General features: G+C 34.1%; 1 protein-coding gene across 1 annotated transcript in view; it reads left to right on the top strand.

Annotated features, from left to right (window-relative positions):
* LOC117117004 overlaps positions 1 to 14,438 on the top strand; it is an 89,188-nt gene that overhangs the window by 54,358 nt on the left and 20,392 nt on the right. The window contains exons 12-14 of the mRNA XM_033261174.1: positions 3,866 to 4,105; positions 10,126 to 10,377; positions 13,968 to 14,207. Of these exons, the coding sequence (XP_033117065.1) occupies positions 3,866 to 4,105; positions 10,126 to 10,377; positions 13,968 to 14,207 (732 nt within the window). The remainder of the gene's footprint in view (positions 1 to 3,865; positions 4,106 to 10,125; positions 10,378 to 13,967; positions 14,208 to 14,438) is intronic.

Raw genomic sequence — 14,438 nt, 5'->3', positions numbered from 1 at the left:
ATATATATATATATATTTATATATATATATATTTATATATATATATATATATATTATGTTTCAATTTATCAAGTTTTTGAACATACATTATGAATATTTTTGGCTCATTTCATTCACTTTCATAAGTACTGGTCAACAACTTTTAATGTAGGCATTACTCTTTAGATAAGGTATTATTTGAGTCAATAATTAATTGATTACATATGGTGGTCCTATGCTATCAAGTGATGATTTGTTTAAGCCCACAATAAATTCTACCAAAAATGTAAGTTGCCATGTATTTTTCTGTTTCATACAGTACAGTACAGTAAATGGAGTTTATAATGTATCACTGAACTTGTTCTAAATAATATTTTTAAATTAGCGTTATTTATTGCATATTATGCAGTACATTGAAAAGATGTGTCCTAATGGGAAAATCCGAAAATGTATCCAGGCATGAGCGAACCCACTTGCTCAACGCCTAGGACAAGTGTTTTTTACAGTCGGACAACAAGAACCTTAGGGACCACTTGTCCGTGGACAAGCACTTGAATATGCTACTCCACCATGTAATGCCTAATACTTTTACATTACTTGAAAATACACTACACAGCATATTTTATTGATTAATTGGCAGCGCACAAAGAGATATCAACAGAAAACCGACTATGGTTACGCTTGCACCGCACTGCATGCTGCGTTGTTGACCTAATTTTTGGCCTCAAATAATATACTTGAAGTTAGTATTGATTAAATCTACAAACAGATAAAAACGTACGATATGATCCTGTCTCAGTGCAGTGTTTGGCTGAAAACTAGTTTATCACTTGGGAATCAAGCATTCTATGCCTGAGAATGTTTTACTTGCAGTTGTCTTGACTTGGCTTTTAAACACGCAATAAAAAAGCGATTAAAACAAACTCTTGCATACATAGAATAATATCAGTTATGTCTATTTTATTTGAATTTCTCCATATAATACATTTATTAAAATTCTTGCCAATTAAAAAAGAGAAAAACATTTTTGCGAGATCAGTGCATAGCAAATATACTCTACTTTTGTGTTATTTTTTATGATTATTGTGCAATAATATTGGGACAAGTAAAATTATCTTCAGGATAAGTGCATTTTTCAAAGGTACTTGTCCTGGGACAAGTGAAAAAATATGAAATTCCCTCATGCCTGGTATCCTTGGCTTCATAGCTCAGTTGGTAGAGTATCCCTACAGTAATCGGAAGGTCTTTGGCTTGAATTCCAATGGGGAACACACATTTTTCACATACAGTACTTATCATCTAAATAATGTTGTGTTAATATACATTGTTCAACTGAACTTGACAGCCAAAAACATTTGAAATTAACATGCCCAATTTTCTTTCCACATGCTACTAGTAGTGCAATAAGAAATTCTGCCATGTGGAAAACAACTTTTTTTATTTCAGTTATATTAGATTTATTTATTGGGGTCCCAAATTGTCCACAAGTTGTAGGAGACTTCGGGAAATTGGCATGGTCTCTTGCAATCCCACAAACAAACAAACATCTAAACTAACCTGTCTTCTACAAATTCATATTTTTACTACGAAAATCAATTATTTCCCTTCGTCAACTTGCGGTACCTATCACCACAAGCAGCAAAATACGATTAGATGTGTTGAGAAACCTCATAATCGCTTCTGCTTAATTAAGGCATCCATATAGAAAATACACACTTTTTCCTTCTTCATCTTTGCTATGCAAATTTTTTTTGCTCAAATATTGGACATTTCGAATCTATAAATATACTAATTATAGGATTAGAAAAAATGTTTTGTTTTATGCTAGTGTAAACGCAACTCTAATGCTATATTTTGGTAGATAATGAGATACTGGTGATAATGCAGTCAAAGGATCCTGGTAAGGCTGTTACTATTGTGACTTGGAAAGCACTAAATGTTACAGACAATGTTAAAAGTGTTCTAAACACCACTTGTAATCCAGAATCTGGAGGACCTGTGGATACTTGTCCATTTACAGTAAAATGTTGGCTTTACCACTTGTGATCCCTGTCTGCTTAAAGCATCCACGTAAAAAATAAACACTTTTTCTTGCATATTTTCTATGAATATTTTTATATCTCAGATATTTGAACATTTTATTCTATAAATATGTAAATTATTGAATTTCGAAGTTTGTCCTTGCTGGACATGCTTGTGTAAACACAGCTTTGTCTAATGCTATATTTTGGTAGATAATGAGGATCCAGTAGTCACTTGCCCTAGCGATATAACACAACAGACAGATTACAGGGAAAAATTTGCTACTGTGAATTGGGAAGCACCAAATGTTGCAGACAATGTTGACCATAATCTACAAGCCCCTTGTCAACCTGCATCTGGGTTTAAAGTGGAAGTTGGTACATTTACAGTAAATTGCATGGCTACAGATACTGCAGGAAATAATGGCAGTTGTATGTTTATTATTACTGTGGAAGGTGAGTTTCGCTATGGTGACTACATTTAATGTATTTTCTACCATTTCTTATTTTATGTAATTTTTATATTTAAATCATATATCTTGAAAGCTATTTAATTTTCACTGTATTTTCTCAACTGCTTTGTTAATGGCTTTTTGCATCATATTAATAATTGTAGCATATTTCTTTGCCTACAGATTCTTTTTTTAATAGTATTATTATTCTAATGTCTGTTTCTGTAACATTATGTATGTTTGTTTTTCGGGAAAGATATGTTGCTTTGTATTCAAATCGTTAAAGTGACCATGTATAAATGATGCATTGGCTGAGCTATTTGTTTGTTTGTTTGTTTGTTTATTCGGAACTCAAAAATTCACAAAGAACAAAGAACAATGATAAAGTACCAGGATAACCCATAAAGCTGAAAAACAGCTTAATTCCAATGGGGTCCCATAAACAATCAAGTAAATTCATTAAAAAAAAACAAAAAAAAACAAACAAATCATGGTTTATGCACATTTCCAAGGTGAATCTTTACCGCACGTTTAAATTTGTTTAGTTTGTTAATACACTTAATGTTTGATGGTAGACCATTCCAGTCTTTGATAGTATTGTAATAAAACGTTTTCGAAGCTAGGCCTTTAATATTTGGAATTACAAAATTGTCATTGGAAATTCTAGTTCTATAACAATGTTGTTGAGAAATCTTTATAAAATTATCAGCTAAATAAGGAGCATCCATATTATTGAAAATTTTAAAAGCATGAACCAGCCTAAGAAATTTAACCCTATCACTTATATTAAGATATCCAAGTAAGGAAAGTTCTTTCTGTCCGATATGTGCTCTTGGGGCGAGGTCCAGAATAAACCTTACGATCTTATTTTGAGTTACTTGTAGTTTATTTTTTAGAGAAACATTTATCATTATATGATTTATAAAACAGGGCTGTTGTCAGCAATCTCAAAACGCATTTAATAAATTTGTAACCCAATTCCTGTAAGTGACTGTGTATGTTGAAACATAGTAATCATGGTGTGCCAGTGGGGTGAATAGGGTGGCCAGCCACCTCCTTCAGTTACCATGAAAAAAAAAATGCTCACTTTTCCTGTGTGTGTACATATTACGTATAGTAGGCTACTTTGGTAAAACATACATTATTTTAAGTTTAACTTCTTTTCAGATGCCATCTAAGAACGTCTAGCTGTCTACTAATTCCAAAAAAATCTCAAATTCAAGGGCACCTCACATTATCCCCCCCCCCATTGGTAAATCCTAGGTCCTCCACTGCTGTGCGTCTCTTCTAATTATGCTATGTTGAGGACGTACTTCATAAGGCTAATAAAAAGATTGTGTTAGATTGATTAAAAACAATTTTAAGATCAAATTTACTATCAAATATAAAAGGTAAAAACACATTACTTTACAGATAGGGAACCACCAATGATAATCTGTCCTGAAAATCTGTCTGTACCAGCCGAGTTACATGATAATAAGGGGATAGTTGTTTGGCACGACCCTTTTGTCAGTGATAACTCGGGATATGTCACGCTTGGATGTGACCTGAATGTAGGACTGTACCCAGCTAATGTGCCATTCACTGTCACTTGTACTGCAGCTGACCACTCAAGAAACACAGCCATTTGTAGCTTTATGTTTCAGGTCAAAGGTTAGACTTTGCAAAAGAAAGCATGTGCATGAAGCCAGTTGTACATCAGTCACCTTCAGTTGTTATATTGTTGCAAACAGAACATACTCATACTTACTTACTTGTTTACTTGATAGTAAAGACTCAGCTTAACGGTCTTGCTGATGAGCCCCTTGTGCATGGACATTAACGTTCGTAATATGGATTGTAAGGTTTCGGCTGGTTTTTGTGAGCTTTTGCAAGTAAAGTTTTAAACTGATTTATAGATTTAGCAAGTACAACAAAATTTGGTAGCAAGAAAAAGCATGTCTGCGAACCTCAGATCTGAATAAGTAGGCAGAATGCAAAGGCTATGGCCTTGTGTTACTGAATCCATTATTTTCGTAAAAAAGCATTCTTCCGGTAAGTCCTCAAATCGGTTTAAAATCTTAAAAATCTGAATTAAGTCGGCTCTAATGCGGCGATAAGTAAGAGATGGTAGTCCAAGTATGCGGAGACAATCTTGGTATTCAAAATCATGTATGGATGTAATAAGCTTAGTTGCTCTGCGCTGAACATTTTCAATAACTATGACGTCCTTTTTAAATATAGGACTCCATACAGAAAAACCAAGCGAAGTTTTTCTGCATTATCAACAGATTTATTTCTTCTCATTTATGAAGCTATCGTTCGCCCTACACTTAAATATTGACCCCAAACAGCTATTTACTTTCTTAGAAATTTCTGCCACATGTTCTCTAAATGTTAAACGAGAATCGCAGATTATTCCCAAGTCTTTTTCACTTTGTACACATTGGATTGGATCAGAAGAGTCCTGATTGAGGAAATATGAATGGCCTGCATTTTTTTGTCCTAGGTGCATAACTTTACATTTCAGTTCATTAAAAGGCATTTGCCATAATAAGCTCCAGTCATTAATTTGAAAAGGTCTTCTTGTAAAAGATTATCATCCTCTGCATTATCAACAACACGATAAATTTTTGTATCGTCTGCAAACATCATCAGATTACTGAGCACTATATCAGGCAGGTCATTGACAAAGATTATAAACAGAATCGGCACAAGGACCGATCCCTGTGGAATACCACATTTCCTTGATGCTAGAAGAAATTGCTCCATTAACTCTGACACGCTGAGAATGATTGGACTGGTGTTCTCTGATCCCTAAATTGACAACATCCCCTTATGCCTTATGCATGTAACTTAAGTAAAAGCCTTTCATGAGGAACGCAGTCTACATTGTGTTTATTATCCAATTGCTGGGTCCAATCTTCTAAAACATTCAGCAACTGTGTTGTGCAAGAGCGGTTATTTTAAAAACCATGTTGTTCATTACACAAAAGCCCATGAATTTTCATGTGTAACAAAAAGTGTCACAAATAAATTTCTCAAAAATCTTTTGAATAGCAGAATAACAATTACTTCCTTCCATACATCTGGAACAGCCTGGAAAACTAACATAAGAGGTGCTGCAATAACACCAGCACTTTCTTCAAGTATGTATATCATCTGGACCTTCTGATTTTGTAATATCGAGTTTAGATAGGTTTGGATTCTTGGAATTTAATGGAAGCTATTGGTTCAACAGGTTTTGGCTCAAAAGTTGGTATGCAATTTAACTTCTCATTCACAAATACAGAGCTGAAAAAATTTCGCCATCATTTTGAACAAGCGTACTATCTTGCTTTGCCAATAAAGGAACCTCGCTAGTAGCCTTTGCTGCCTCTTTATATAGTTCCAAAAACTTCTGGACCCTCCCAGTTGATAAGTGGGTAGATGAAGTCCCCAATGCATGTAAAAGGTATTAGTAGTCTGACCTCCTTTAGAAGATCCACTAAATGCTGATTATTTTCTGCCTCATCACCATCACTTTGGTAAATACATCTTAAAGTTGGTTCTTGGAATGTCAGAACACTTTATCAGACTGGAAAGACTGCACAAGTTACAAAAGTAAGAGCAAGGTATATACTAGAATTAAGCAAATGCAGATGGAATGGTACAGGAAGCATCACTATTCTATCAGGGGAAACTATTTATTACTCTGGAAGGGCAGATGACAACCACAAAGAAGGTGTCACTATCATGATAGAAAAAAAACACACAAATCACTAATTGATTGGGAAGGATACATCAACGAATTACCAGAGCCAGATTCAAGTAAGAGTACAGAAACTTAACTATCATCCAGGTATACGCACCAAGAAACGAACATTCAGATGAAGATAAGGACAACTTCTACAATCAGTTGCAGGGCATTTTAAACAAGGTGCACAAACATGATGTAATCCTTCTGATGGGAGACTTGATGCCAAAGTTAGTAAGCAGAGAGACTACCCAGACTGCATGGGAAATGAATGCATTGGGACCAAAAATGAGAATGGTCAGAGACTGATTGATTTTGCTTTAGAAAACAGACTACTAATTTTAGGAACAATGTTTCAACACAAAAACATCCACAAAACTACTTGGTGCTCTCCAAATGGAAGAATTAAAAATCGGATGGACCATGTTTTAATAAACAAGAAATGGAGGACAACCTTACAGGACACATGCTCATGCAGAGGAGCTGATGTTGGCAGTGATCACACCCTTGTCATAGCAAAACTAAAACTGAAACTAAGAAGAAACCAAAAGAAAAGAGAATCACCATTATTTGATGTTAGTAGACTGAGGGAAAAAGGTTTGCTGTCAGTGTAAGCAACAGGTTCGAAGCAAGTCAGAACATATCTGATGAAGAGGAAAATTTGAATGAGATAGATAGAAAGATAATTCAAGCTTTCATAGACACCAGTAAATAACTGCTTGGACCCAAGGAAATACCAGGCAGCTTATTGAAGAAAGACGACAATTTAAAAAATAACTATTAAATGGTTAAAAGACTGAAATACAAGGGCCACCAGCATAGAATACTCTAGAAAAGACAAAGAGGTAAAGAGAAGCACTAGAAAAGATAAAAATAACTATCTTGAAAATAAAGCACTTGATACAGAGATTGCAGCAAAACAAGGAGACCTTAGAACACTATACAAAATAACAAAAGAGCTAGGAAACAATGGGAAACCAAATACAACAAACATCAAAGACAAAGAAGGAAAAATAATAACCAATCGAACCAGCAAATTAAAAGGTGGGCAGAATATTTTAGCACAACTCTGAACAAGGAAAAGCCAAATATTTTACCAGAACTCAACATAATGCATTTAAAATGAACACTGGAAAAATCACAAAATTGGAGATCATCAAAGCTATGAAGAAGATGAGAAGCAACAAAGACCCTGGTTTCAATAACGTTACACTTTAAATGCTAAAAGCAGATGTTGACACATCAGCCAATATATTACTCAATACATTCAACAATGTTTGGAAGGAGGAACACATTCCAGACACATGGAAATCTGGTGTCATCATTAAGCTACCCAAAAAAGGAGACCTTTCTGAGTGCTCAAACCGGAGAGGTATTACCATGCTCTCAATACCTGGAAAGATCTTTAGCTGTGTTATCTTGGAAAGGATGAAAAAGGAATTAGAAAGAACACTAAGAAATCTAGAAATAGACAAAAAGAAAACAAAAATCTTGGAAGATAAATGCAAAAAAAGATGATCAAATTATAACTGGAAATGACAGAATTGATGAAGTTCGGGATTTTTGTTGGCTTGGAAGCAATATGGCACAAAATGGCAGTATTGAAAGAGAAATACAAATCAGAATTGGAAAAGTTAGCACAGCCTTTAACATGTTAAAGAATGTATGGAAGAAGAAAAAAATCACACTCAACACAAAAATGAAAATCTACAAGACTAATATACGTACTGTTCCTCTGTATGGTGCAGAATCCTTTAACTTAATGCAAAAAGGAAAATTACTGAGAAGAATCGCTCACATATTTTGGCCTGAAGTCATATCAAACAGAGAACTATGGAACAAGCTGAGCATCAATAACATTACCCTCAAGGTCAAACATAAATGTGGAACTGGATAGGCCACATTCTCAGACTGGAAAAAAAGGGACATGCAAAACTGGTTTTAAAATGGCAACCTGATGGAAAAAGAAGCAGAGGAAGACCGAAATCAACATGAAGGAGTATGGTGGAACATGAGGTAGAGTAAAATAGACACGGAAGGAGCTAAACTGGCTGGCAAAAGACCGTCCCAGTTGGAGGATATTTGTACCAGTGCACAAAGAGGAGTAAGTAGGTTAACGTAAATGACAACTCCACATGGACCCCTACGATTTGGAAAAAATACTTGATAACTATCGATCTTTAATTCCACATCTTTAACCAGGTAAAGACAATTTTTAGGATATATTTCATTTACAGCAATAATATGTGGCCGCAACAAAGTGATTCTAGCCCTTAGTTCATTAATTTTCGTAGTAATAACATCACAGTTTGTATAAAAAAATAAATTAATTACCGGTGCAAGTCAACTGGATTAGAGATTGAAAAATTATCAGAAAAACTTCTTCTGTAAAAGAATCAACTAAAGTCTCTTCTGAAAGAAATAATATAAAACAAAATTAGAATCATTCCTTCTTCTCTTTTAATTTCTACTTTATCTTACTGATGGCAAACTTCTTTGGCTTTTATATTTTCAAGCCAAAACATCCTTGCTTCATCCCTCTCTTTCAGAGTTGTATCTTTTTTTATATTAAATATTTTTAGTTTTTTAGCTGTATTGAGGCTTATGCGAACGTTGTCTTTTGCAAGCCTGATTCTAATTGGTCTTGGAGTTGGTCTCACAGCATCCTTATCCTTTTGACTACAACAGTGAATGAAGACAATATCACAAAGTGGAAGGCCTAAAGTAATACTAATAAACTTACTAAATTTATCTGTATCATGCTCAATTCTTTCTTCTGGTTTAATAGAATCTGTTTCAGGGATGTCACAGAGAATAACATTATCTTGTTTGCTTTCTCAAAGTTTCAGCTCCTTCAAATCCTCTTTCAAATTATTTACATCTGATTCTAACCTGAATTGTTCAGATTTAACCTTCTCTACTGTGAACAGATTATTACCTTCAATTTCCTGCTTCATCCCTGACAGTTCTCCCTTTACTTCGTCAATTTGTGTATTTACTCCCCGGATCTGACTATTCATTAACTTTTGTAGGCCTTCAATTAAAGTGAGGATAGCCAGAGTATCGGTATTTGTTGCCACAGAACTGCCACTTCTGCTCCCCATAGCCGACTCCTTCGTTGATTTCAGCCATAATGGGGCTAACAAAAACAGACACAAAACACTTCTTCCACTTATCCCAGACACTAAATTTTCAATCCAAAGTTGAGACAAAACTTAATAAACGCTCCATAGGATAGAATTATCACAATAATTATCAACTAACGTTAAAAATTACTCGCAATTTTACTCACAAAAACCCACGAAACACTGCCCTCTATCTATGGTACATTACATGGTACATTGTAATAGATAACAAGCACACATCGATAACAATGAAAGTTTAATAATAATGTTTGGAATATCAGTTTGGAATACTCTATTTCATACATTTTGTGTACCTTTTTACTATGTATTTTTGATTGTATTTTAAATTTCAGCCCCTTGCTGCCAAAAAATATGCATGAATGAGGCTTTCTTCTGTATGAATACAATCATAGAATGCAGAACCCTATATTTTATTATTGACCTTAAATCTGTGATGATGTATAAAATTCAGTAATAGATAAAAATGCGTACAGTAGTTTGTGTGATCACAGATCTTGATGAGGCCCACATTCATAATTGACAAAAAGTATATTTGAGGTAAGGCATTCAATGTAAATAAGATGTGGGTACCTATAGATTAATGCATTCAAAAAAATTCCTGTGAACCTCAGGAAATTTGTTAATGCAATAATCTACCATTGTATAACAATTTCTATCTAGTGTATGATTTGCAACTATACTAATTGCTTATTATGTTATTTATTTTAAGTAATACTTTTATTTTTATTTATTTATTTTACTCATTTACTGGCCATATGTTATCCTGACCACATTATTTGAACCCTATTAATTTTCTGTTGTTTAAACTTTAGACAAGGAACCTCCACAACTAAAGTGTCCAAATAACACAGAAGTGGCAACAAATCTAGGTGAAAATGTTGCAACCTATAATGTTTCAGTGACTGCAAATGATAATGTGGATGGTGCTGTGCACACTGTTTGCATGGGCCAACCAGATTATGGTCCTGAGAACAAATTTGGTCTTGGCGACACAACAGTTACTTGCACTGCTATGGACACCAAAAATAATGAGGGGAACTGCAGTTTTATATTGACTGTATCAGGTGAATTGTTGATATTTTAGTTTCTTTGTAAATAACATAATTTTCGGTTATTGTAATTTATTGGCTTGGCTATAATCAATAAGTACAAATCTGACAATCAATTTGTAAAACCTATTGTAGGAAAAATATTACTATGTAATGGAGCCAATTTGAGAACTAAAGGTATATCATCAGCATTGGTAATTAGTAGATGTAGAAAAAAATATAGGTCATTTTTTATTGTCAGTTACAGTGTTTGTTTTTGCTAAGTACCAGTACTTCATTTTCTTGTTAATTTGTTTTGACTCTGACTATTTATTTTTTCTTTGCATTTATATTACTATTTATATTTTATTTATATCATTTCAAATGTTGACATTATCGTTTTATATTTATTTGTTGGTTAGTTTAAGTGTATGTTATTGTTTCATTGTTTATAGCATACTTCTTTTTAATCTTATTTATTTTAAATCAATCTTAAATGTTGGCTTTATTGAGTACGCTTCGCTTAGGTCCTCTCTATTTAACCAGATCGGTGGTTGATTCAAGGGGAGAAAGTCCCCTCCCCCAACCAACCTAATTTTTTTCAAAATTATAAAACAAAAATGGAGAAAAAAAAGAAAATCACATTCCAATTTCTGGCCATCTATCGGTGCCATAATCATAAATTTTCTAGCCTCAGCCCTGACAATGGTAGGGCTGAGGACTTGAGGTAGTCTAGACCTTCCATCTGTGAAAGTCTTTCCCTGTTCCCTCCTCCCCCCCTCCCCCCCCCCCCCCCCCCCCTCTATTTTGATTTCTTGGATCTGCCACTGCAAATCATAATAATAATAATATAATAATAATAACGATTTTTAAAGCGCAAACATCACCACCAAAAATAGTTGCTCAAGGCGCAGTGTCAAAACAACAGGAAGAGAACAAACAGATCACAAAGAACAAAGTGAAAACATGTTAATTTCTATTTTAATTTATTAAAGAAAATTAAGCAGCACAAGAAATCAATTATCAAAAATTACCTTGTCAGTTTTCCTGGAATATTTCACATAAAATCTCCCTAAAATGACTTCTTCCAACTTGGAACCCCTGATATCCTCACTACATTCTCTGCTTCAGTTAGTAATTAGCACTGGAACATACCAGACTTCAGCTCCCAAGTTGGATAGACAAGATAGAAGATATATGGCTTCAGAATTAAACTCTTTATCCAAAGGCCAACATCTATAAGTACTGTATAGGCTTTTTGGCTTTCAAAGCTGATTGTTTTTATTAGATAAGTTATTTATTATTTTGCAAAACAAAATTCTAAGCCAAGTACTATTCTACATGCTGTTATAACTAATAGAGATAATAATGAAAATAATAATGAATATATTATATTAAGATTTTATAATAATTTAAAAATGAAAATTATTTAATTATAGTAGTAACAATAACATTAGATTTCAACTTGTCACTGAGGATGAGTTGGTCCGTTTATTAGGCAAAAGGAATCTCTCTGCGTTTAAAAGTATAAATTATGGAAAAATACCGTAGCCAGGATTTTCAAGCAGCGCAGGACAATATCAAGTATGCCTCCCTCTCTCAGGGAGTCAAAGATAAGAAAAACATTCATTTTGACTACGATGGCGTCATCAAAGTGAAAAATGAATTACACATTGTGAAAGGAAATTGTCTCAGAATACTAAAAAAAGTGGGAGACGATCGATGAAGAATAAGCAAGATACGTACAAATGAGTATAAAAATAATGACGACATATATAAAAATTCAGTTCCTTAGAATTCAATGGCAGTATGATGACGTCACAATGTCCGATTAGCCATAATGATCTATAAAATCATATCTACAACTCTTTCAGAATATGTAATAAAAATTGGGGGTTACCGTTCATCTTAAGGAGCTATAACTGAATAAAAATAGGCATGATTTTGAGCATTTTAAAATTTTGACGCACTCGTACGTGCACATCATAGGCTTAGCTAGTGAGCCGTCCGGCCGGATTTTGGACAGCCAACAATTATTTTTGACGGCCACTTTTACAGTGACGGCTTGGACTGCTTGACCTAATCAGCTCGGCCTAGTCTAATTGGGCCTGGTCTACTTTTAGCAAATTCTTTATATTCTTCAAATCTATCGAGTGTTACATTTAAATAAACTAAATCATATTTACGTTAGATAAAACAACATTTATTGATTGAATGTACGTTGTTTTCATACCAATATTCGGTGGGGATTCCTAAAAATGTAAAGCTGGTATTCCACTAGGCAAATTTGTTCGCGCGAATCGCAAGCGTTGGTTTATACACGCATGCGCATTCACATTTCTATCGGGTTTTTGCGAAGTGAAAAAATGCGCAACCATTCAGAGCTCAGGGAGCGAACTGACCCTTTGATTCGCGCAAATAAATTCGTCTAGTGGAAAACCAGCTTCACATTTCTATCGGAGTGTTTGTGAAGCAAAAAAATGTGCAACCAATCAGAGCTCAGGAAGTGAAGCGATGCTCTAATTCGCGGGAATAAATTCGCCTAGTGGAAAACCGGCTTAAGGCTTAACCATTGCCTACCCGTTGAAAAGCTCACTTACAACACATTTCGTGTTAAAAACAATACCCGGCTGGAAAATGGACAGTTCTGAGTTGCCCACAACGCATGCACATGGCTCTGCAAATACAATACTTGAGATTTGGTTCCCTGACATATTGTTGGTGTTCGTTACTCTCTGTTTATAATCAATTCATGAAATATCGTAAAGAAGGTTTGTTGCTAACGTCACAAGTTTAATTTTATTCAACAAAATACCATAGGTCTAGGCCTTCCTCTCGATTCGGAGGACCTAGAGTAGAATTTACACTAGCCTTGGGTGAGAGATGAAGATGCATCTGCATAGCCTAGAAACATTATGTAAGTTGCCGTAGCCGTGCGCAATGTAGGCTATGTCTATAACTGAAAAATCTTTGTGCTACCTAATTAGGGGCGAAGAAAGTCATTGATCGAGTTCACATATCAAGCACCCTGAGCATCTTAAATTAGATGGATATATGTGCTATATAAAACTACACTATTATTATTATTATTATTATTAATGCTCAAAATGGCCTGAAACGTGCTCTAATTTAGTGAAAAAGTGAGCATTTTCAAAATTTGATGCATGCGTATGTGTGCATGCACGGAAAATTAAGATACATGACATTCAACCTTGACCTGAAGTTTATTCAAACTGAATATTATTTAGAAATGACAATTGGTTTAAGGATAATATAATTGATAATGTAAAAATGCAAAATTGCGTGTAGAGAACATCACGCATGACTGATCACATTGAAAACTTTATTGTGACTATTCCAGGCCAAGCCAAATGATTGTAGAAGCGTTATGTTAATAGCTTGTGGCAATTTGGAGATATCGTGCTAACAAAAAATGGAGAGAAAGGTAGAATAAAAAAAAAACCAGATCTCTGACAATAACAAGAGGTAATCTGCTCGAGATGCAGATCACCAAAAGTATAATTTCTAACCATTTCATTTTTCTTATTAATTTAATGTCATTATGAATGTTACATCCTCATTACTCTGATATTGCTTTGTTTATATATATATTTTTTTCTTGACAGATCAAGAATCACCAAAATTTGATTGTGAAGACCAAACATTTAGCCTGTTGTTGACCAAAGGTGAAGCACAAGTAAATTATACCATACCAGAGGCTACAGACAATGTTGATGGTGTGTCTGTTCCATTTTGTTCTCCAGCTAGTGGAACAAATTTTATGCCAGGATCCACTCTAGTAACCTGTGTTGCATCTGATACTTCTAACAACACTGGAAATTGTACCTTCAATGTCATATTATTAGGTAAATATTATTTTTGTATTATTGTATTTAAATCAAAGTTGTATTGATTGTTTATAACCTTTATGCAAGTACTGAAATAATTTCTAATAAGTAAGTGTTGACTTATATGCAGCATTTTGATTTAATACCATACAAACAGCAAAAAAATTCTCCATATATAGGAGAGTAAATAGATATCAGTTTGCATTCATAAATTATGCAAATGAATGAGAAATATTACACATTAAGCCA

The sequence above is a fragment of the Anneissia japonica genome, unplaced genomic scaffold, assembly GCF_011630105.1.
Source record: "Anneissia japonica isolate Jap-2015-1 unplaced genomic scaffold, ASM1163010v1 scaffold287720_len810639_cov167, whole genome shotgun sequence".
Lineage (NCBI taxonomy): Eukaryota > Metazoa > Echinodermata > Crinoidea > Comatulida > Comatulidae > Anneissia > Anneissia japonica.
The sequence above is the reverse complement of the archived record's forward strand: the minus strand, read 5'-3'. Positions and strand labels throughout refer to the sequence as shown.